Source organism: Mobula birostris, chromosome 1, assembly GCF_030028105.1.
Source record: "Mobula birostris isolate sMobBir1 chromosome 1, sMobBir1.hap1, whole genome shotgun sequence".
In the NCBI taxonomy this organism is placed as follows: domain Eukaryota; kingdom Metazoa; phylum Chordata; class Chondrichthyes; order Myliobatiformes; family Myliobatidae; genus Mobula; species Mobula birostris.
Genome location: NC_092370.1, coordinates 10,202,909 through 10,228,354, shown reverse-complemented (window position 1 = coordinate 10,228,354; position 25,446 = coordinate 10,202,909). Strand labels below are relative to the sequence as shown.

Genomic DNA, 25,446 nt, shown 5'->3' with positions numbered 1-25,446 from the left:
CTCTCTCCCCTTCTCACTCACTGCTCCCAAGGGTAGGTGGTAGGTTCCTGCATTTGATCTCTCTCTCTCTCTCTCTCCCCCCTCTCTCTCTCTCCCCCTCTCCTGCCCCCCCTCCCCCCCCCACCCTCAATACTGTTGGAAGATGGTCTGTAGTTTGTGTTTGGGGCTGTAGATCCTGGTCACTCTATATTCTGTTGCTATTTTTGGGTAACTTTGAATCAGGGTGGCCTGCAGATAAGGAAAAGTAAGCTGAACTGTATATGGACTCTTTGATTTTGAGTTTTAAATTCTGTGTTTTCACTCGTTCTTTCTTGTTGCTGTTTGCATGATTTGCTTTTTGCACATGGGGGGGGTAAATGTTCTTGTTACCGCCTGCGCAAATTTTTGTGCATCTTGTGGGGGGGGCAATGTTTTCCTTTGAATGGGTTGTATAATTTTCTTGTTTTGTGACTGTCTTTGAGGAAGGCGAATCTCAGGGTTGTATACTGCATGCATACTTGGATAATACATGTACTTTGAATCCTTTAATTCATAAGTAAGACCAGGCACAAATACACAGCCCATGTCAATGCAAATAGTAAAAAATCCCAGCTACTGACAAATTCCAAAATCCCAATCATTCCCAAACATTCCTGCGTGCACCACAACTCCACTACTCAATTACCAATAACCAATGGTGGGCACATTCCTTAAAATATATTTTTATACTCAGCGTTACTACAACACTCAAACACACTGGAAGTTAAAGAATTAATGTTCGTGCCGTCAGCTTGGAAGCTACCCAGATGGAATATGAAGTATTTCTCCTCCAACCTGAGAGTGCCCACATCGTGACAGTAGAATTTGCCACAATGAGGCCATCATAAGTTACATAAAAGTACAGGTCCTTCAACCCTTCTAACCCTTACCAAAACCAATTAAATTGCCTACTCCCATCGACCTGCACCAGGACCATAGTCCTCCATACCCTACCATCCATGTATCTACCCAAACCACTGTAACGTGGAAATCAAGCTCACATGCACCACTTATGCTGGCAGCTCCTTCCACACTCTCACAACCCTCTGAGTGAAGAAGATTCTCCTCATGTTCCCCTTAAACTTTTCACCCTTAACCTAAGATCTCTAATTGTAATCCCACCCAACCTTAGAGGAAAAAGCCTGCCTGCATTTATCCTATCTATACCCCTCATAATTGTGTACATCTCAATCAAATCTCCTCTCAATCTTTTACGTTCTAAGGAATAAAGCCCTGACCTATTCAATCTTTCCTTATAACTGAGGTCCTACAGACCCGGCAACATCCTTGTAAATTTTCTCTGTACTCTTTCAATCTTATTACATCTTTTCCGTAGGTAGGTGAAAAAATTGCACACAGTACACCAAATTAGGCCTCACCAATGTCTTATGCCTCCATAGTATCCAGGTCATCTTCAAGAAGTGGTACCTCAGAGAGGCAGCATCCATCATCGAGGACCTGCCCCACCCAGGACATGCCCTCTTCTCATTGCTACTATGAGGAAGGAGCTACAAAAGCCTGAAGCCTGAAGGCATAGACTCAACAATTCAGGAACAGCTTCTTCCTTTCTGCCATCCAATTTCTGAGTGAACATTAAATACATGAACATTACCTCATTACTTTCTTTAAATGTCCTATTTTTTTGCATTTCGTATTTAATTTAACTATTTAGTGTGTATACTAACTGTAATTCACAGTTGCATTTTTCTCTATATTATCGTGCATTGCATTGTATTGTACTGCTGCCGCAAAGTTAACAAATTTAACGACATATGCCAGTGTAATTAATTTTTTTTCTGATTCTGATTCATCATTGTGGCAAGTTCTCAAAGCAGATTTGTGTGTATTACTCTGGGTTTCCAGTATCTACATAATTTCATGTGTTTATGATATACAATGAGGTCCTAGTTTGGTTGTTATTTCTCTTCCTGCTCTCGAGTATAAGCAAGTTTAAGTTTAAGGAAAAAGCAATTGATAAAGAATACAAGTAATATTTATTTCTACAAGACCATTTTACCAACTTGCGCACAAAATTTTCCAACTGTAATTTGAAGGCTATGCTAATAATTCATCGTTTCCAGTTTCGAAACTGCATTCATTCAAAGTTCTGTTTCAGTTACCTTCTCGTGCATGGGGGAACATCATTTCCCTCGCTATATAAGTAAAATGTGCAACTACAAATTATGCTGACCAACAAAAGATTACCAGCAATTCTTCCAAAAAGATGCAAAGAACTGGCTTTCCCTGCTGTATGCAGAATACAAGTCCCACAGACCTGGTCTTATTCGCACTCTCAAACACAAATTCCTCTTTTGGATGGTGATCATTTCCCAAGAATGTTGAATCAGCAATAGAGACTTCATTCATAATTACTTAACTTTATACAGTCTGTACATCTACCAAACTTCATTCAACCATGTACAAGTGGAAATGCACAAAAACAACACTTAATGAGATCCTGTTTTGACAAGCTCTGTTTTGTCAGCTCAAATTACTTCAAATTAGCATGCAAAGGTCCTTTACACACAAAGCTAGGACCCAACCTTGCCTGTGATAAATTGTTAACCTTTAGGTGACCCTTTAAAATCCTACAAGTACTCTGAATTCACATGGTTCAATACATACTTTACTACTCAGAAAGAAAGAAATATTAATGCAGATACTCTGAAAAATGGAATGGCAAGTTGCTAAGTTCAGACAACATTTTAAAAATAAAATTTTAAGAAGAGATCAGCAATGTCTCACCTATTGTAAGTTAATCATAATCTATTAATAAGTTATCTAATGGAAATTCTGCCCTTGTTTGTCTTTTGGATCTGCTGACCATTAATGTGGCTGTCTCTCTGGGGATGTGTGCGGGAGGATGCAGGGAGGAAAGGGGATTGTTTTGCTGTTGTTGTTTAGTGGCTGTGGTTCTGGCACTGTTGTTGCTTGTGTTGTTCTGAACATTGTGGGCATGTTATGTTGGCGCTGGAGTGTGTGGCAACACTTGTGAGCTGCCCCTTGGCATATCCTTAGGTTGTGCTGATTGTTAATGCAAACACTGCATTTTGCTGAGGGTTTCCATGTACAAATCAATGAATTTGAATCTGGCAATAATTCTGTAAGTAATTACCCACAGTTGACTGACCCGCTGAGTTCCTCCAGCATTTTGTGAGAGTTGCTCTGGATTTCCAGCACCTGCAGATTTTCTCATGTTTACAATAATACTTCAATATTGTTTCTGCAATTATTGCAAAGAAAGCTTTATTTTAAAGGTGACCAAAGTGACGATTAAAATGAAGAAAATTTATTTCCTGAAATGGGACAGCAACAATTAAACTTGCTTTTCTATCAACTACACTGCCATTCAAAAGTTCAGGTGTCCTGATGAAGCGTCTCAGCTCAGCTCAAAACACCAACTATTTATTCCCCTCTATAGATGCTGCCTGACCTGTTGAGTTCTCCTGGCACTGTGTGTGTGTGTGTGTTTGGTGATTTCTAACATCTACACCAAGGGTTGCCATTGAGCCTTACCATTAACCAAGGGGTCCATGGACCCCATGTTGGGAACTCATGATCTAGAGAATCTTTTGAGTTCAGATTTATTTTTGGTTAGCTATCCATTCTGATGTCTGAATCAAAGAAAAAAAGAGGAATAAAATAGCAAAGCTGGAAAATATGAGAAAGCATAATCGCTAGAGATTCTGCAGGTGTGGGAAATACTTCCCACTCCTTTGGGAAGGAAACAGAGTCAATGTTTTAGGTTCGTCAGAATTGTAAGGGAGACAAAATAATAAACACTAGAGATTCTGCAGATATTGGAAATCCACAGCAATACCTTTTGGGCCAACACCCTTTATCAGGACCGGCTTGTTGAACTGCATGAACAGCAAAAAAAAAAGTACAACAGCCTCTCTTCCACTTCAGGCGACTGAAGAAGTTCGGCATGAGCCCCCAAATCCTCAAGGCCTTCTACAGGGGCACCACTGAGAGCATCCTGACTGGTTGTATCACCGCCTGGTACGGAAACTGCACCAACCTTGATCGCTGGGCACTGCAGAGAGTGGTACAGACAGCCCAGGATATCTATGGATGTGAACTTCCCTCCACTGAGGACATTTATAGCAGCAGGTGCATAAAGAAAGCCTGGAACATCATCAGGGACACCAGTCACCCCAACCATAAACTGTTTCAGATGCTTCCGTCTGGCAAATGGTACTGTAGCATGAAAGCCAGGACCAACAGGCTACTGGGCAGGTTCTTTCTGCAAGCTATTAGACTTACAAATTCACATGTCTGTACAATGCAACAGAGTTATAATGCAAAGAGTTTTACACCCTCCCGTTGCAGGATTGATGGAAGATGTAAATAAATTCAAATTTAAATTTAAATTCTATATCAACTTGTATGACAACTTTGAGTGAGACCTGGAACTCAAGACCACTCTACTTCTCCACACTGCTAAGAATCTTGCCATGAACCCTATATTCTGTCTTCAAATTTGACCTTCCAAAGTGAATCAATTGACATCTTTTTCCAGAAGAACTAAGGAGTTGTTGGCATCAATAATTCTAACTCTGACCCAGTATCTATATCTTTCTCATCCTGCATAATTATTAACTTTCACTGTTTCCATTTGCCACTGCTTCCTGATGAAGGGTCATGGCCTGAAACATCGACTGTTTATTCCCCTCCATAGAGGCTGCCTGACCCACTGAGTTCCTCCAGCACTTTATGTGTGTTGTTCCAAATGTAAAGCTTTCTTTCATGATAGAAGTTCTTTTCATTATCCACACAATACTTCCAGTCTTCCAATTATGCTCAGAACTACACTCATTAACGCATTCAGAAATCTTTGTCCATTCATCTGAAGAATTGTTTCCAAAGTGTTTCCTGGTGATCTCATTAAACTCAACTAATAAAACTATAGTTTTTTGACTACATTAAACTAGGTATTAAATGCCTTTCAATAAATGTGGAATATATTTATCTTAATTTTTTAATATTATATTACTTACTTGTTAAAAACCCTGAATGGAATACCCAATGGCAGAAAAAATACCTCAGGTAATTTGAAATAAATAATGAGACAGATACATCAATATTCTTAGAATCTGAACATGCAAAGTGAAATTGGCTTAGATTTGGTATTCATTATCAATTTGGTTGATAAATTCAACCAAATTCAACAAATTTAACAAATACTGCAATCAGAACATCTGGAGAAGACAAATATCAGAGTTGTATTGTACATGCGAACTTCGACAATAAGTGAACCTTTGGATTCAGCCCTGGACGAAGGTTAAGGGTACAGATCAAACAGGATCAGCGAGACATACAGTAATACAACAAGGATCTCCACCACTCAGAGCATGCTGTCTTCTCACTCCTCCCATCAGGAGGAAGATATTCAGGATTCACACCACCAGGTTCAGGAACAGCTATTACCCCTCAACCATCAGGGTCTTGAACCAAAGGGGATAACTCCGCTCAACTTCACTTGCCCTATCATGGAAATGTTCCCACAACTTATGGACTCACTTTCAAGGATTCTTCATCTCATGTTCTTGATATTTATTGCTATTTATTTATTATTATTATTTCTTTCTTTTTGTATTTGCACAATCTGTTGTCTTTTGTACACTAATTCAATGCCCAAGTTGGTACGGTCCTTCATTGATTCTGTTCCAGTTATTATTCTCTTATGAACTTATTGAGTGTCATAGTCATAGTCATACTTTATTGATCCTGGGGGAAATTGGTTTTCGTTACAGTTGCACCATAAATAATAAATAGTAATAGAATCATAAATAGTTAAATAGTACTATGTAAATTATGCCAGTAAATTATGAAATAAGTCCAGGACCAGCCTATTGGCTCAGGGCGTCTGACCCTCCAAGGGAGGAGTTGTGAAGTTTGATGGCCACAGGCAGGAATGACTTCCTATGACGCTCTGTGCTGCATCTCGGTGGAATGAGTCTCTGGCTGAATGAACTCCTGTGCCCAACCAGTACATTATGTAGTGGATGGGAGACATTGTCCAAGATGGTATGCAACTTAGACAGCATCCCCTTTTCAGACACCACCGTCAGAGAGTCCAGTTTCATCCCTACAACATCACTGGCCTTATGGATGAGTTTATTGATTCTGTTGGTGTTTGCTACCCTCAGCCTGCTGCCCCAGCACACAACAGAAAACATGATAGCACTGGCCACCACAGACTCGTAGAACATCCTCAGCATCGTCCGGCAGATGTTAAAGGACCTCAGTCTCCTCAGGAAATAGAGATGGCTCTGACCCTTCTTGTAGACAGCCTCAGTGTTCTTTGACCAGTCCAGTTTATTGTGAAATCGTATCCCCAGGTATTTGTAATCCTCCACCATGTCCGCACTGACCCCCTGGATGGAAACAGGGGTCACCGGTACCTTAGCTCTCCTCAGGTCTACCACCAGCTCCTTAGTCTTTTTCACATTAAGCTGCAGATAATTCTGCTCACACCATATGACAAAATTTCCTACCGTAGACCTGTACTCAGCCTCATCTCCCTTGCTGATGCATCCAACTATGGCAGAGTCATCCAAAAACTTCTGAAGGTGACAAGACTCTGTGCAGTAGTTGAAGTCCGTGTGCCCATAAGAAAATGAATCAAAAGGTTGTATATGGTGACATATTTATTGATTTTATTTCTTACATCCAAGGGAGTAAAAATCTTTATGTTGTGTCTCCATCGCAATGTACCATCAATAAAGAGGGGAAATGTGGGACAATATTGCCAAAATACTAAGATTGTATACAGAATTGTTTTGTATACATGTATATACAGTCAGATATGCAATCAGATCAATGTGTATTGACAAGACTGATGGCTTGGTGAAAGAAGCTATCTCGGAGCCTTTTGGTCCTGGCCTTAATGCTGTGGTACCATTTGCCAGACAGTAGCAGCTGAAGCAGTTTGTGGTTGGGGTGGCTGGAGATCCCAATAATCCTTCGGGCCCTTTTTACACACCTGCTGCTATAAATGTCCTGAATAGAGGAAAGTTCATGTCCACAGATGTGCTGGGCTGTCTGCAGTGCCCTGCATATTGAGGGTAGTACAGTTCCCGTACCAGGTGATGACACAGACAGAGAGGATGTTCTTGATGGAACCCTGTAAAAAGTCCTGCCGAAAGTCATGCCGAACTTCTTCAGCTGTCTGAGGTGAAAGAGGAGTTGTTGTGCTTCAATCTAACCCTTCCCTCCTACAGAGCTCCCATTTTTTCCATCATCCACGTGCCTATCTAAGAGTTCTTTAAATGTCCCTGATGTCCTCTGCCTGCACCGCCACCACAGGGCATTCCACACACTCACTACCCTCTGTGTAAAAGAAATACCGCTGATATTCCAACAAACACCTTAAAGTTATGGCCTCTTGCATTAGCCATTTTTGCCCTGGGAAAAAGCCTCTGGCTCTCCACTTGACTTATGTCTCTTATCATCTTGCACAACCCTATCAAATCATCTCTCATCCTCCTCCACACCAAAGCAAAAAGCCCAAGGTCATTCAACCTATCATCATAAGACATGCTCTCTAATCCAGACAGCATCCTGGTAAATCTCCTCCGCACCCATTCGAAAGCTTCCACATCCTCCCTATAATGAGGGGACCAGAACTGACAACAATATTCCAAGTGTGGTTTAACCAGGGTTTTATCATAGAACATAGAACATAGAATACTACAGCACAGTACAGGCCCTTTGGCCCATAATGTTGTGCTGACCCTCAAACCCTGCATCCCATATAACCCCCTACCTTAAATTCCTCCATATACCTGTCTAGTAGTCTCTTAAATTTCACAAGGGTATTTGCCTCCACCACTGACTCAGGGAGTGCATTCCACGCATCAACCACTCTCTGAGTAAAAAACCTTCCTCTAATATCCCCCTTGAACTTCCCACCCCTTACCTTAAAGCCATGTCCTCTTGTATTGAGCAGTGGTGCCCTGGGGAAGAGGCGCTGGCTATCCACTCTATCTATTCCTCTTATTATCTTGTATGCCTCTATCATGTCTCCTCTCATCCTCCTTCTCTCCAAAGAGTAAAGCCCTAGCTCCCTTAACCTCTAATCATAATGCATACTCTCTAAACCAGGCAGCATCCTGGTAAATCTCCTCTGTACCCTTTCCAATGCTTCCACATCATTCCTATAGTGAGGCAACCAGAACTGGACACAGTACTCCAAATGTGGCCTAACCAGAGTTTTATAGAGCTGCATCATTACCCGTGACTCTTAAACTCTATCCCTCGACTTATGAAAGCTAACACCCCATAAGCTTTCTTAACTACCCTATCTACCTGTGAGGCAACTTTCAGGGATCTATGGACATGTACCCCCAGATCCCTCTGCTCCTCCGCACTACCAAGTATCCTGCCATTTACTTTGTACTCTGCCTTGGAGTTTGTCCTTCCAAAGTGTACCACCTCACACTTCTCCGGGTTGAACTCCATCTGCCACTTCTCAGCCCACTTCTGCATCCTATCATTGTCTCTCTGCAATCTTCGACAATCCTCTACACTATCTACAACACCACCAACCTTTGTGTCATCTGCAAAATTGCCAACCCACCCTTCTACCCAAAATATAAGTCGTTAATAAAACATCACGAAAAGTATAGGTCCCAGAACCGATCCTTGTGGGACACCACTAGTCACATCCCTCCAGTCCGAAAGTACCCCCTCCACCACGACCCTCTGCTTTCTGCAGGCGAGTCAATTCTGAATCCACCTAGCCAAACTTCCCTGGATCCCATGCCTTCTGACTTTCTGAATAAGCCTACTGTGTGAAACCTTGTCAAATGCCTTACTAAAATCCATATAGATCACATCCACTGCACTACCCTCAGACCATGATTCCCTAAATGCCCATAGATCCTATCTCTAAGAATCTTTTCCAATAGCTTTCCCACCACAGACGTAAGGCTCACTGGTCTATAATTACCCGCACTATCCCTACTATCTGTTTTGAACAAGGGGACAACATTCGCCTCCCTCCAATCCTCCGGTACCATTCCCGTGGACAACCAGGACGTAAAGATCCTAGCCAGAGGCTCAGCAATCCCTTTCCTCGCCTCGTGGAACAGCCTAGGGAATATTCCGTCAGGCCCTGGGGACCTATCCGTCCTAGTGTATTTTAACAATTCCAAAACCTCCTCTCCCTTAATATCAACACGCTCTGGAACATGAACCTCACTCATATTGTCCTCATCTTCATCAAGTTCCCTCTCATTGGTGAATACCGAAGGGAAGTATTCATTGAGGACCTCGCTCACTTCCACAGCCTCCAGGCACATCTTCCCACCTTTATCTCTAATTGGTCCTTCCTTCACTCCTGTCATCATTATGTTCTTCACATAACTGAAGAATACCTTGGGGTTTTCCTTTACCCTACTCGCCAAGGCCTTCTCATGCCCCCTTCTTGCTCTCCTCAGCCCCTTCTTAAGCTCCTTTCTTGATACCCTATATTCCTCAATAGACCCATCTGATCCTTGCTTCCTAAACCTCATGTATGCTGCCTTCTTCCACCTGACTAGATTTTCCACCTCACTTGTCACCCATGGTTCCTTCACCCTACCATTCTTTATCTTCCTCACCAAGACATATTTATCCCTAACATTCTGCGAGAGATCCCGAAACATCAACCACATGTCCATGGTACATTTCCCTGCAAAAACATCATCCCAATTCATACCCGCAAGTTCTAGCCTTATAGCCTCATAATTTGCCCTTCCCCAATTAAAAATTTGCCTGTCCTCTCTGATTCTATCCTTTTCCATGATAATGTTAAAGGCCAGGGAGCGGTGGTCACTGTCCCCCAGATGCTCACTCACTGAGAGATCTGTGACCTGAGCTGGTTCGTTACCTAATCATCATCGTCATAATGGCACCTGATGCTCATCATCGGGTGCCATGCCCAGATTGAGCTTTGATTGCCACGGCCCACACACTCCTGTTTCGGGACAAGTGAATCAACTCATTGGCATTCATTTCCAGTTCCCTGGCTGCAAGGGTTTCATAGAGCTGCAGTATTACCTCATGGCTCTTTAACAATGTTATGATAGTAATGGAGAATTTCAATATGCAGGTAAAATCGGGTTGGTGCTGGATCTGAAGAGAGGGAATTTGAGGATACTAACCAGATGGCCTTTTACAGCAGATTGTGGTTGAACCAACTAGTGAAAAGGTAATTCTGAATTGTGTGTTGTGCAAGGAATGAGATTTGATTAGAGAGCTTAAGGTAAAGAAACCCTTGAGAGGCAGTGATCATAATATGATAGAATTCATCCTGTAGTTTGAGAAGGAGAAGATAAAATCAGATATAATAATATATTACAGTGGAGTAAAAGGATTCAGAGGCATAAGCAAGGAGTTGGCCACAGCTGATTGGAAAGGGACACTAACAGAGATGACGGCAAAACAGCAATGGCTGAAGTGTCTGGAAACAATTCAAAAGGCACACAGAATAGATACATCCCAAAGATGAAGAAGCATTCTAAAGGACGAAGCAACTGTGGCTGACAAGTAAAGTCAAAGACAGCAAAAAACCAAAAGAGAGGGCATATAATATAGCAAATATTATTTGGAAAGTTGCAAATGTCACTCCACTCCTTAAGAAGGCAGAAGCAGAAGAAAGGAAAGTATAGGTCAATTAGCCTGACTTCAGTGGTAGTGAAAATGTTGGAGTCAATTGTTAAGAATGAGGTTTCAGGTTACTTGGATAAAGTAGGCCAAAGTCATCATGGTTTCCTTCAGGGGAAATCTTAACTGACAAATCTGCTGGAATTCTTTAAGGAAATAACAGGCAGGATAGACAAAGGAGAGTCAGTTTGCTTGGATATTCAAAAGGCTTTTGACAAGGTGCTGCGCATTGTTTTTTAATGTTAAAAATGTTAAAATTGTACAAGGCATTGGTAAAGGCAAATTTGGAGTATTGTGTACAGTTCTGGTCACCAAATTAGAGGAAAGATGTCAACAAAATAGAGAGAGTACAGAGAAGACTTACTAGAATGTTACCTGGGTTTCAGCACCTGAGTTACAGAGAAAGGTTGAACAAGTTGGGTCTTTATTCTTTGGAGCGTAGAGGTTGAGGGGGGACTTAATAGAGGTATTTAAAATTATGAGGGGAATAGACAGAGTTGACGTGGATAGGCTTTTTCCATTGAGAGTAGGGGAGATTCAAACAAGAGGACATGAGTTGAGAGTTAGGGGACAAAAGTTTAGGGGTAACACGAGGGGGAACTTCTTTACTCAGAGAGTGGTGGCTGTGTGGAACGAGCTTCCAGCAGAAGTGGTAGAGGCAGGTTCGATATTGTGATTTAAAGAAAAATTGGATAGGTATATGGACAGGAAAGGAATGGAGGGTTATGGGCTGAGTGCAGGTCGGTGGGACTAGGTGAGAATAAGCGTTTGGCATGGACTAGAAGGGCCCAGATGGCCTGTTTCCGTGCTGTAATTGTTATATGGTTATATGAGGCTGCTTAACAAAATATGAGCCCATAGTATTACAGGAAAGATACTAGCATGGACAGAAGATTGGCTGATTGGCAGGAGGCAAAGTGACTGCATGAAGTGGCAAGTAATGTTCCACTGGGGTCAGTCTTGGTACTGCTTCTTTTCACATTATATGTCAGCACTTTGGATGATGTTGATGACTTTGTGGCCAAGTTCTCAGACAATACAAAGATAGGGGAAGGGACAAGTAGTGTTGAGGAAGCAGATAGGCTGCAGAAAGACTTAGACAGATTTGTTGAATGGGCAAAGAAGTGGCAGATGGAAAACATTGTAGAGAAGTGCATGGCCACGCACTTTAATAGAAGGAATAAAGGCCCAGACTATTTTCTAAACGGGAAGAAAACTCAGAAATCAGAGGTGCAAAAAACCTTCAGGAGTCCTTGTACAGGATTATATAAAGGTCAAGTTGCAGAGTGAGTCAGAGGTAAAGAAGGCAAATGCAATGTTAACATTCATTTCAAGAGGACTAGAATATAACAGCAGGAATGTGATGCTGAGTCTTTAAAAGGCATTGATCAGACCACACTGGGAGTATTGTGAGCAGTTTTCAGCCCTTTATCTAGAAAGGGTGTGCTGGCATTGGAGAGGGTCCAGAGGTGGTTCATGAGAACGATTCCAGGAATGGAAGGGTTATTGTATGAGGAGCTTTTGATGGGTCTGGTCCTGTACTCGCTGGAGCTTAGAAGAATGATGGGTAATCTCACTGAAACCTATCGAATATTGAAAGGCCAAGATAGAGTGGATGCAGAGAGGATATTTCGTATAGTGGGGGGAGTGTAGGACCAGAGGCCACAGCCTCAGAACAGCGGGATGTCCATTTCAAACAGAGGTATCTTTTTGAAGGAATTTCTTTAGCTAGATAGTGGTGAATCTGTGGAATGGCTCCAAGGATGGTTGTGGGAGCCAAGTCATGGAGTATATTTAAAGCAGAGACTGATTCTTGATTAGTCAGGACATCAAAGGTGAAGGCAGGAGAATGGGGATGAGTGGGCACCACGGTAGCATGGCAGTTAGCGCAAGACTAGTACACATCAGGACATTCTAGAGTTTAGAGTTCAATTCTGGTGCCGCTCTGTAATGTACTCCCTGTGGAATACATGAGCTTTCTCCACGCCCTCTGGTTTCCACCCAGAATCCAGATATGTACCAAGTAGGTTAACTGGTCATTGTAAATTGCCCTGTGTTTAGGTTAGGATTAATTAGCTGCTTGAAGGGCCAGAAGGGACTGTTTCATGCTGTATCACTAAAATAAATAAATAAATCATAAGGAAATGGCGGAATAGACTCGATGGGCAGAGTGGCCGAATAAAGTCTCAACTCGCCGCCAAACTATCCACAACACCATCAATCTCTGCCTAACACAGTCCCTAACAACAGCGATCAGTTTGCAGACCGAAGTTCAAAGATTGGCAAGATTGATGAACAACCAATGCACAGAAGAAGACAAAGTGTGCAAAAAAAAAAACAAAAAGTAATACCAAGAATACGAGTTGTAGAGCCCCTGAAAGTAAAACTGTAGGTTGTCGAATCAGTTCAGGGTTGTGGTTGCGGTAAACAGAAAAACCTCTGACAGGCAACCAAAGTGCAAAAAAAAAACAAACCGTGCAAATAAAAAGTAACACTGAGAACTTGTAAAGAGTCCTTGAAAGTGAGTCTGTAGATTGTGGAATCAGTTCAGAGTTGAGGTGAGTGAAGTTATCCATGCTGGTTCAGGAGCCTGATGGTTGAAAGGTAATAATTGTTCCTGAACCTGGTGGTGTAGGACCTGAGGCTCCTGTACCTCCTGTCTGATGGTAGTAGCAAGAAGAGGGCATAGCCTGGATGGTGGGGATTTTGATAAAAACTGCCTGCCATATAATACTGCTGATGTTATTCTAGTAGAGATCTGTCTGTGTTTGCAAAGCTGCATCTTGCAGTTGCAAAATCTGATCACTGTCAGGAAACGTTGGATCCTGATTCAGTGGCGATCTAAAGATTCTTCAGATTCTCTTCAAGAATGAGGCATAAAGCTTGATGTTTAGGGATATCGATTGGCGTCTATCCATTGAGCTTGGTGAATGTGGAGATAGGTTGATATGGAATGTGAAAATTAGCACTATTTCCACTCCAGACAGTTGTAAATTATTTCTCAGCTCTGTTCACCAACAAAGTTAATGACCCAAATTAGAATTTTTATAGTACGATCACTCAAGTCAAGTACAATGTTCACCCAAGTGGTTGTCCTTTGGTGGGTCTTCATGTGGCTGAGAAAGGCCATTCCAGAGTCCACATAATCCTGCCCTCTTTGCCACTTGCTGATCACCACAGGACTTAAAATGGGATGTCAGGGTGCTCTACCCTCATGAAGAACGTCTGTGTGTGACTGTTTAATGCGGGGAGGTTAATGCATGGGCAGCCCCACACGGTCCTCAAAAGATCGGGGTCAGAGTCCAGTGGTGTGGAATGCAAGACCACTGAGGACCCTTCATTGCTGCATCCTTCCTCCACCATCACTGCCGTTGTGATGTGTCATCATCTTCCGCCAGCTCCACCGCTAAGGTCTTGGTTAGATCGCTCTTTGTCTGGAACCGCCCCCCTTGACCTTATTGCCACGGATGACCCTACCAGGAGCCAAGCGCCAGACGGCATCGCTCTTGGGATGTCAGGAGCTCACTAGCCTCACCAGAACAAGGTGACAATCCCCGGAGAAGTGTCCCAATTGTCTTTTGTCACAACACCAACTGCAATTATTCCAAATGTTATTCAGATGCAGTTGTTTGGCTTTATTGCCAAAATTTCAATTTTGCAAATCAAAGAAGAAATGTTAGTGAAAGGGAACGGAGTGTCCAATCTCTCAGTTTTCCAGGGCGCCTGTGCTGCACAAGTAGGTCACCAGATGTAAGGAAGAAAAGTCTGGATTACTGGAGCTGAGCACTCTTTTATATATGAAGCAAGTGTTTGGATGTGTCTTTGGCAATTTCAGAGGCTCAAAACAAGTTAAAAATAATATAAATAAACATATGTCAGTAATTAAGTGAAAACATCCCAGCTCTTAAGGCAGATTCCTCACAGAGCTTCTTGTAATCATGCCTTGTCCTCAGAAATGCCTGCCACAAGAAAAAATGTTTTCTAATCATTGGCTTATAAATTGTTTACACACAATAAATGGTGCTGTAAGTAAATGGTAAATCATAAACATGCTTTTAAGGGTTTTATATGGATGCAAGCTGCAGGCAGCTGGCACACTGACATGATAAAGATCAGAGTTTGCAGTTCACGTTGCTTCTGCTTCTCATCTTGCTTTTCAAAGCAAATAACTTTTGGTATCGATGCCAGTGTTACTGCCAACAACACAAGGGTCATATGAGCTTTGTATTGCAGGAACTACTCCCACTGGCATTTTGGGAACTCAGACACATGCCTGCCTTTTTTGCATAACTGGTTAGTGGTGGCACAGCAGGATCGAGATATAAGAAGTCAAACCGGCATGGGACTTGTAGTGAATAGTCAAGCCCTGGGGTGTTTCGTAGAACACACGGATGTAGGAGTGCCAGTACATAGTTTGCTGAAAGCAGCATCACAGATGGATGAGGTGGTGAATGCAGCTTTTGGCACACTGGCCTTCATCAGTCAGGGCACTGAGTGTAGGAGTCGGCATATTATATTTTAGTTGCACAAGATACTGGTGAGTATGTAATTTTGGGGCATTGTGTGCAATTTTTAAATAGCCCAGTAACAAGCCCTTCTGGTCTGACGAGCCTGCACCACCCAATTACATCAATGTGACCAACTCGCGAACTAACCCGTACGTTTTTGGATTGAGGAAGGAAACCCACGCAGTCACGGGGAGAATGTACAAACTTATTACAGACAATGATGTGAATTGAACCCAGACTGCTGCCACCCTAAGAGGTCATCCTGTTATAGGAAAGACACGATTAAACTGGAAATAATGCCGACTAGATTTACTGACTTGACTCAAAGGTCTGAGTTATAGGGAGAGTTTGGGCAGGCTAGGACTACATTCCAATATATGTAGGAGTGAGGGACCACCTAATGGAGGTGGATAAAATCATGAGAGTTAATGCACATAATCTTTTTCCCAGTCAAAGGGAATTTAAAAACTAGAAGGTATAGGTCACACACACAAAATGCTGGAAGAATCCAGCGGGTCGGGCAGGATCCATGGAGGAGTTTAGCAGGTCCGGCAGGATCCATGGAGGAGAACAGCAGGTCAGGCAGAATCCATGGAGGGGTTCAGCAGGTCGGGCAGGATCCATGGAGGAGAACAGCAGGTCAGGCAGAATCCATGGAGGAGTTCAGCAGGTCGAGCAGGATCCATGGAGGAATTCAGCAGGTCGGGCAGGATCCATGGAGGGGTTCAGCAGGTCAGGCAGGATCCATGGAGGGGTTCAGCAGGTTGAGCAGGATCCATGGAGGAATTCAGCAGGTCGGGCAGGATCCGTGGAGGAGTATAGCAGGTCAGGCAGAATCCATGGAGGGGTTCAGCAGGTCAGTCATGGAGGAAAAGCAGTGCTGGAGGAACTCGGTGGTTTGTGCAGCAGCTGTGGGGGGAAAGTTGACCATCTGTCGGCATTCTGAGTCAAGATCCTGTATCGGGACTGAGAGTCAAAGTCAATCTTCTACCCCTCACCTTAGACCTATGCCTGCTTGGACGTACAGAGTTCCTCCAGTACTGCCTTTTACTCTAGCACCTGCAGTCTCTTGTGACTCCTTGAGCTCCCGTTTATAGTCCATCATTTCAGTTAAAGAGCATCACCCCATCTCTGCCTTGTCCATCTTTTCTCTATTTTGACCATGACTTGGGAAGCAAGCTGGTATATACACACAAGGTGCTACATAAATACAAATTATTGATGTGACAAATGGACAGGAGCTAGACAAAATTAAGACCATAGATATATCTACACATGAAATTTGGATTAGAGTCAGAGAGCACAACAGCATAGAAACAGGACCCTTCGGCCTACCTAGTTCATGTAAACTGTTATTCTGCAGAGTCCTATCAACCTGCGTCCGGAACAAATCCCTCCATACCCCTCCCATCCATGTACTTCCCCAAATTTCTCTTAAATATTTCAATTGAACCTGCATCCACCGCTTCCACTGGCAGCTCGTTCCACTTCCGCTCCACCCTCTGAGTGAAGAAACCTCCCCCCCATGTTCCCCTTAAACAGGTTACCTTTAACCCTTAACCCATGACCTCTAGTTCTAGTATCACCCAACCTCAGCAGAAAAAGCCTGCTTGCATTTACCCTATCTATACCTTTCATAATTTTGTATACCTCTATCAAATCTCTCCTCATTTTCCTACAGTCCAGGGATTAAAGTCCTAACCTAATCAACCTTTCCCTATAACTCAGGTTCTCGTCAATTGCATTAAAGACTCAATGGAAAACTGATTTAGCTTCAGCTAGCTATGTTAAAACAGAGGAATTCACAGTGAAAGTCTTTGTAGCTTAGAATTCAGAATAGCAGTAAAAGCTGTTTTGCCAGCTGGAATGAAAGGAATTTCCAACACTGTTTCTTTGCCAATCGCAGATCTGTCCTATCCAATTACAAGGGCATCTCATAGTGATCCCAATATAGCTCACATGGAGTGAGGGATGTGCATTTTAATCCTTGTGAACAGTTGTGTTTGCAAGCAGATGGGTGCATTCAGTCTGTTAGAAGCGCTTGATTTCAGAAATCTGACATCAACCTACCTACTTCTACGTTTAAACTTGCAAAGGGTCGTCAGTTTTAACATGTTAGTAACTAGTAAGGAGTACCACAAACTGTAATTTGGGAGTTTAGCTCAAGGTGCATGGTTTTCCTGGGACAGTCTATTAAAACAAGGTACCAGCAAAACTGTAAACACAGGAGATGCTGAAAATCCAGCACAACACACACAAAATGCTGGACAAACTCAGCAGGTCAGGCAGCATCTACGGAGAAGAATAAACAGTGGACATTGCAGGCTGAGACCCCTCGTCCAGACTGGAATGGAAGGGGAAAGAAGCCAGAATAAGAAGGTGAGGGGAGGGGAAGGAGTACAAGCTGAAAGGCAGTAGATGAGATCAGGTGGGGGGGGGAGTTGGTGGGTAATGGGGAAGGGACAAGTGGGTGAAATAAGATGGGAGGTGAAAGTTTGGAAGAGATGGGACAGGAAATATCAGAAAAAGATATTTTCTATAACTCTCAACATATGGCAAAAATAGAAAAGATGAGGTTAGACACAAGAGATTCCGTAGATGCTGAAAATCTGGAGCCATACAACATGATGGAGGAACTCAGCAGGTCAGACAGCATCAATGGAGAGGAATAAACTGTCGATGTTTCGGACTGAGATGCTTCGTCAGCACTGAAAATAAAGTGGGAAGAAGACAGAAGAGCGATATTGGATAGGACTGTTTTGATGAGCCACAAGCAAACATGGCAATAAAGTCTGAGCTCTTTAGCTGATTCTTTCATCACACCACATGTATTATTTCTATGTAAGAAACTTTGAAGAAAGACACCATAAAGCATGCTACATTCTACAACCCATGGATTCACTTTCAACGACTCTTCAACTCATGGTCTCAGTATTATATATTTACTTATTTAGTTATTATTTTGTAACGTTTTGTATTTGAACAGTCTCTCAGTCTTTAGCACAATGGTTGTCAGTCTCTGTGTGTAGTTTTTCATTGATTCCATTTTATTTCTTTGTTCTACTGTGAATGCCCGTATGAAAACGCATCTTGGGGTAGTATACTGTGTGGTTACATATACATACCTACTTTGATAATAAATTTACTTTGAAATTTGACAAGGTGAATTCAGGTCACATGTATTTGACAAGATACCACATAATAGGCCTACCATTGAGACTGAAGGCCAGTGCATAAAACAGACAAGAGCAGTAAGGATAGAAAATTGGCGAAGCAGGGTTTCGGCCTGAAACGTCGACTGTACTTTTTTCCACAGATGCTGCCTGGCCTGCTGAGTTCCTCCAGCATTTTGTGTGTGTTGCTCGGATTTCCAGCATCTGAAGATATTCTCTTGTTTGAGGTCAGAGGGGGATGGCCAGACTGGTTCAAGCTGACAGGAAGGAAATAGTAACTCAAATAACCATGCACAGAGAGCATCTCTGAATGCACAATACATTGAACCTTGAAGTGAATGGGCTACAGCAGCAGAAGACCATGAACATACACTCAGTGGCCACTTTATTAGGTACACGAGGTCTACTTTAAAAAAATTAATAATGAACTCGGCCCAAAACGCTAATTGTTAATTCTCCTGCATAGATGCTGCCTGACCTTTTGAGTTATTCCAATATTTTGTGTGTGCGTTGCTGAAACCAATTACCATTTTAATTTTGGTAGTTACATACCTGGTAAGGAACAATGCTTTCGTGTGCTGTACCCCATCGCTTTGCTTCTTTACCACCACTGAGATAATTTGCAGCCACGTGGGTTAGGCACGCAACCTGGTTAAAACAAGGATTGCCAAAATTAAAGGGTATTTTTAAAATTTCTAAATACGTCATTTAAATTTATTTCCTAATCATTAATAAGGTTGTCACTTTCGACATACAAAATAAATAAATAAATAATACGGAGAACATGAGTTGTAGGGTCCTTGAAAATGAGTCCATAGGTTGTGGAATCAGTTCAGAGTTGAGGTGAATGAAGTTATCCTCTCTGCTTCAGGAGCCTGATGGCTGAGGGTTAATAACTGTTCCTGAACCTGGTAGTATGGTTCCTGAGGCTCCAGTACTTCCTTCCCAATGACAATAGTGAGAAGAGAGCATGGCCCTTATGCAGGGAGTCCTTGATGATGGATGGTGCTTTCTTGTCGCAGCACTCCTTGTAGATGTGCTCAATGGTAGGGAAGGTTTTCCTGTGATGAACCGGGCTGAAATCATCAGAGAATATTGAAGACATTTATAATTATTTTTACATTTGTCTGCTGACTACTGAGAACTGCTTGTTCTTGCCAACAACACCCATGTACCATTAATTTACAGAACATGGCACTCAGGGATTTGGGATATATATATATTTTTATGTGTCACTGTATGGTTACTGCTATCTCATATGAGCAATGTGTGCCTTTTGCTGTGTGTGACTGGTGATATTGTGTGTTGCACCTTGCCCCTGGAGTAACGCTGTTTTGTTTAGCTGTATTCATGGGTAGTTGTGTACAGTTGAATGACAATTAAAACTGAATTTGACCTTGAAACAGATTGTTAAATTGATTGTTAAATTTCAAGATTTTTGCAAGGACCATTGTTTATTCAAATTCATATTGCTCCTAGGAATAAAAAAAAATGAAGAACAATGAAATTTCAATAGAACCATAGAACCATAGAAACTACAGCACAGAAACAGGCCCTTTGGCCCTTCTTGGCTGTGCCGAACCATTTTCTGCCTAGTCCCACTGACCTGCACACGGACCATATCCCTCCATACACCTCCCATCCATGTATCTGTCCAATTTATTCTTAACTGTTAAAAAAGAACCCGCATTTACCACCTTGTCTGGCAGCTCATTCCATACTCCCACCACTCTGTGTGAAGAAGCCCCCCCTAATGTTCCCTTTAAACTTTTCCCCCCTCACCCTTAACCCATGTCCTCTGGTTTTTTTCTCCCCTTGTCTCAGTGGAAAAAGCCTGCTTGCATTCACTCTATCTATACCCATCATAATTTTATATACCTCTATCAAATCTCCCCTCATTCTTCTACGCTCCAGGGAATAAAGTCCTAACCTATTCAACCGTTCTCTGTAACTGAGTTTCTCAAGTCCCGGCAACATCCTTGTAAACCTTCTCTGCACTCTTTCAACCTTATTTATATCCTTCCTGTAATTTGGTGACCAAAACTGAACACAATACTCCAGATTCGGCCTCACCAATGCCTTATACAACCTCATCATAACATTCCAGCTCTTATACTCAATACTTCGATTAATAAAGGCCAATGTACCAAAAGCTCTCTTTACAACCCTATCTACCTGTGACGACACTTTTAGGGAATTTTGTATCTGTACTCCCAGATCCCTCTGTTCCACTGCACTCCCCAGTGCCTTACCATTAACCCTGTATGTTCTACGTTGGTTTGTCCTTCCAACGTGCAATACCTCACACTTGTCAGTATTAAACTCCATCTGCCATTTTTCAGCCCATTTTTCCAGATGGTCCAAGTCCCTCTGCAGGCTCTGAAAACCTTCCTCACTGTCTACTACACCTTCAATCTTTGTATCATCAGCAAACTTGCTGATCCAATTTACCACATCATCATCCAGATCATTGATATAGATAACAAATAACAATGGACCCAGCACTGATCCCTGTGGCACACCACTAGTCACAGGCCTCCACTCAGAGAAGCAATTCTCTACCACCACTCTCTGGCTTCTTCCATCGAGCCAATGTCTAATCCAATTTACCACCTCTCCATGTATACCTAGCGACTGAATTTTCCTAACTAACCTCCCATGCGGGACCTTGTCAAAGGCCTTACTGAAGTCCATGTAGACAATATCCACTGCCTTCCCTTCATCCACTTTCCTGGTAACCTCCTCGAAAAACTCCAACAGATTGGTCAAACATGACCTACTACGCACAAAGCCATGTTGACTCTCCCTAATAAGCCCCTGTCTATCCAAATGCTTGTATATTCTGTCTCTTAGTACTCCCTCCAATAACTTACCTACTATTGACGTTAAACTCACCGGCCTATAATTTCCCGGATTACCTTTCGATCCTTTTTTAAACAACGGAACAACATGAGCCACTCTCCAATCCTCCGGCACTTCACCCGTAGACAGCAACATTTTAAATATTTCTGCCAGGGCCCCCGCAATTTCAACACTAGTCTCCTTCAAGGTCCGAGGGAACACTCTGCCAGGTCCCGGGGATTTATCCACTTTAATTTTCCTCAAGGCAGTAAGCACCTCCTCCTTTTCAATCTGTACAGTTTCCATGGTCTCACTACTTGATTCCCTCAATTCCATAGATTTCATGCCAGCTTCCTTAGTAAATACAGACGCAAAAAACCTATTTAAGATCTCCCCCATTTCCTTTGGTTCCGCACAAAGCCGACCACTCTGATCTTCAAGAGGACAAATTTTATCCCTTACAATTCTTTTGCTCTTAATATACTCGTAAAAGCTCTTTGGATTATCCTTCACTTTAACTGCCAAGGCAACCTCATGTCTTCTTTTAGCCCTCCTGATTTCTTTCTTAAGTATTTTCTTGCACTTCTTATACTCCTCAGGCACCTGATTTACCCCCTGTTTCCTATACATTTCATACAACTCCCTCTTCTTCTTTATCAGAGTTGCAATATCCCTTGAGAACCAAGGTTCCTTATTCCTATTCAATTTGCCTTTAATCCTGACAGGAACATACAAACTCTGCACTCACAAAATTTCCCCTTTGAAGGCTTCCCACCTACCAATCACATCTTTGCCAGAGAACAACCTGTCCCAATCCACGCTTTTTAGATCCTTTCTCATTTCTTCAAATTTGGCCTTCTTCCAGTTCAGAACGTCAACCCTAGGACCAGATCTATCCTTGTCCATGATCAAATTGAAACTAATGATGTTATGATCACTGGAACCAAAGTGCTCCCCTATACAGACTTCTGTCACTTGCCCTAATTCGTTACCTAACAGGAGATCCAATATTGCATCCCCTCTAGTTGGTCCATCTATATATTGATTTAGAAAACTTTCCTGAACACATTTTACAAACTCTAAACCATCTAGACCCTTAACAGTATGGGAGTCCCAATCAATGTATGGAAAATTAAAATCCCCTACCACCACAACTTTATGTTTCCTGCAGTTGCCTGCTATCTCTCTGCAGATTTGCTCTTCCAAGTCTCGTTGACTATTGGGTGGTCTGTAATACAATCCCACTAATGTGGCCACACCTTTCCTGTTTCTCAGCTCCACCCATAAGGACTCAGTAGACAAGCCCTCTAATCTGTCCTGCCTGAGCACTGCTGTAATATTTTCCCTAACAAGCAATGCTACTCCCCCACCTTTCATTCCTCTGCCTCGATCACATCTGAAATATCGGAACCCTGGAATATTAAGCTGCCAGTCCTGCACCTCCTGTAGCCAAGTTTCACTAATTGCTACAACATCATAATTCCACGTGTCAATCCACACCCTCAACTCATCCGCCTTCCCCACAATACTCCTAGCATTGAAATATATACACCTCAGAAGATTTTTACCACCACTCACAACCTTTCTATCAGCGGATTTGCTTAAACTTTCAACATCATTTATTTTCACCCCAGCCACACTGTCAGCTCTGGCACTCTGGTTCCCATCCCCCTGCAAATCTAGTTTAAAGCCTCCCCAACAGCACTAACAAACCTCCCTGAAAGGATATTGGTCCCCCTGTGGTTCAAGTGTAACCCGACTCTCTTGTACAGGTCCCACCTGCCCCAGAAGAGGTCCCAATAATCTGCCATCTGATTGTTCTGAAATCCTAGCTGTCTGGCACTTGGCATATTTTGACCTGAAATGTTGACAATTCCACTGAGTTCCTCCAGCAGATTGCTGTTCTCAGCAACTAGTGCTCCCAGTAGTTATTTAACACACTAAACCCCAAAATATCAATGTTTCTGTGCCTGAGACTACATTGGTAAATTAAAGAGGCTCTGTGTGGATATGACTACACACTCAGTGGCCACTTTATTAGGTACACATGTACACCAGCTCATTATTGCAAATATATAATCAGCCAGTCATGTGGCAGCAACTCAGTGTACAAAAGCATGCAGACATGATGAAGTGGTTCAGTTGCTGTTCAAACCAAACATCAGACTGGGGAAGAAATGTGATCTAAGTGACTTTGAATATTGAATGCTCACTGGTGCCAGATGAGTGGTTTGAGCATCTCAGAAACTGCTGAACTCCTGGGATTTTCATGCTCAACAGTCTCTAGAGTTCACAGAGAACGAAGGCAAAAGCAAAAAAACATCCAGTGAGTGGTAGTTCTGTGGGCGAAAAGGCCTTGTTAGTCAGAGGAGAATGGCCTAACTGGTTCAAGTTGACAGGAATTTGACAGTAACTTAAGTAACCACAACAGTGTGTGCAGAAGAGCATCTCTGAATGCACAACACATTGAAACTTGAAATGGATGGGCTACAGCAGCAGAAGATCATGTGCATACAGAAGGTAACTAATAAAATGTACATTAATCCATGAAATTGCTCCAATCATCTTCTCTTTCATTCTTTTTACATTCAATTTTTGCAGATGATCAGGAGACTTAGGAAAAGGAAAACATGCCATAACACATCCAAATCAATTAGTGAACTTTAACTACTATACACTTGGAGAGAAAACTAATATTAGGCAACTTTACATACAAGAGAAAATCTGCAGATGCTGGAAATCCAAGCAACACACAAAAATTGCTGGAGGAACTCAGCAGGCTGGGCAGTATCTATGGAAAAGAGTATGGTCAACGTTTTGGGCTGAAACCCTTCATCAGGGACCGTTCATCAGTGACTTTAAACACAAATTCATTTTAAGCTATAGTAAGAAACCTTAACAGCCAACAACTTGGAACTCTACTAAGAAGATAAATGCCGCACCATTGTGAAACCACTTGAACATTATCTTTAAAGCATTTCCAGCTGAAAGCTGGACCAAGTAACAATTACTTTTTTGTACAGCAACTGCTCTAAAATGATATACAAAGTTGAAAATTCCAAAGTAAATTTATTACGTATTTATTAAGTATGTATATGTTATCCTATACTGCTAACAGATGCATTTTCTTGCAGACATTTACAGAAAAAAATAAATAAACGTATTTATTATTGAGAATCTGTGTGGAATATGCCCTACCGGCCTGTCAAGCCTCCTGATTTAATCCGAGCCTAATCGCAGGACAAATTACCATGACCAATTAACCAACCAACCGGTTTGTTTTTGGTCTATAGGAGGAAACAGGAGCACCCAGAGGAAACCCATGTGGTCACAGGAAAAACGTACAAACTCCTTACAGGCAGTGGCAGGAATTGAACACTGGTCACTGCTATTATAAAGCATTGTGCTAACCTCTAGGATACCAGGCCACTCCAATTGATTAGAATCAATGAAAAAACATCCATGAAGACACACAAACAATGAGCGAAAGAAGAAAAACTCGGCAAATAAAAAAAATTGAGAACATGAGATGTAAAAAGTCTATGGAAGTGAGTCTGTAGGTTGTTAATCAATTCAGTGTTGTGGTGAGTGAAGTTAATTATGTTGGTTCAGGAGCCTAATGGTTGTAGAGGAATGTTAGGCTCTATAATTGTTATTTTCTTTACAATAATTGTTCAGTGTTTTCTAGTGGTTGCAGTTCCTTTTGTAACAACTTGGTGGCAGTTGCAAGTATTGCATTATGTGAATGGGGCTATTTGATTGGTTAACCCTTATCTATGGAAACTCATTTGAATTAGCAAATTCATAAGATGCAAGAAGACGTGGGCTCTGTCTCCTTTACTTTGTAATTCTTCCCTGTCATCACCTTCTGTTTCACTACTCTCCTTTCTCAGGCTACGTCCACACTATGCCGGATAATTTTGAAAACGAAGCTTTTTCTCTTCGTTTTGACCATCTGTCCACACTGAAACTGCGTTTTTAGCCCCTGAAAACAGAGATTTTCAGAAACAGTCTCCAGAGTGAATAAATCTGAAAACGCCTAATATCCGTTGTAGTGTGTATGGGGTAACCGGAGCTTTTTAAAACTGCTGTCATGATGTGCTGGAACAAATGGCGGCAGCACAGCATTTCATTGTTTTCTTATTATTCTTATTCTTCTTATTATTACTACTTTATTGTTTAGAGTGTACAATCATCACAGCGATATTTGATTCTGCGCTTCACAGAACCTAACAATTTCAGAACAGATGGCA

The 25,446-nt window shown here is 42.1% G+C and overlaps 1 protein-coding gene across 12 annotated transcripts in view; it reads right to left on the bottom strand.

Annotated features, from left to right (window-relative positions):
- The window catches only part of sugct (succinyl-CoA:glutarate-CoA transferase), a 564,860-nt gene that overhangs the window by 342,876 nt on the left and 196,538 nt on the right, over positions 1-25,446 (bottom strand). For all 12 annotated transcript variants that reach the window (XR_011885315.1, XR_011885312.1, XR_011885321.1 and 9 more), the window contains exon 9: positions 18,905-19,000. Coding sequence is in view for 8 of the 12 variants with exons in the window: in XM_072252169.1 (XP_072108270.1) it covers positions 18,905-19,000 (96 nt within the window). In the remaining 4 variants the exon portion in view is untranslated. The remainder of the gene's footprint in view (positions 1-18,904; positions 19,001-25,446) is intronic.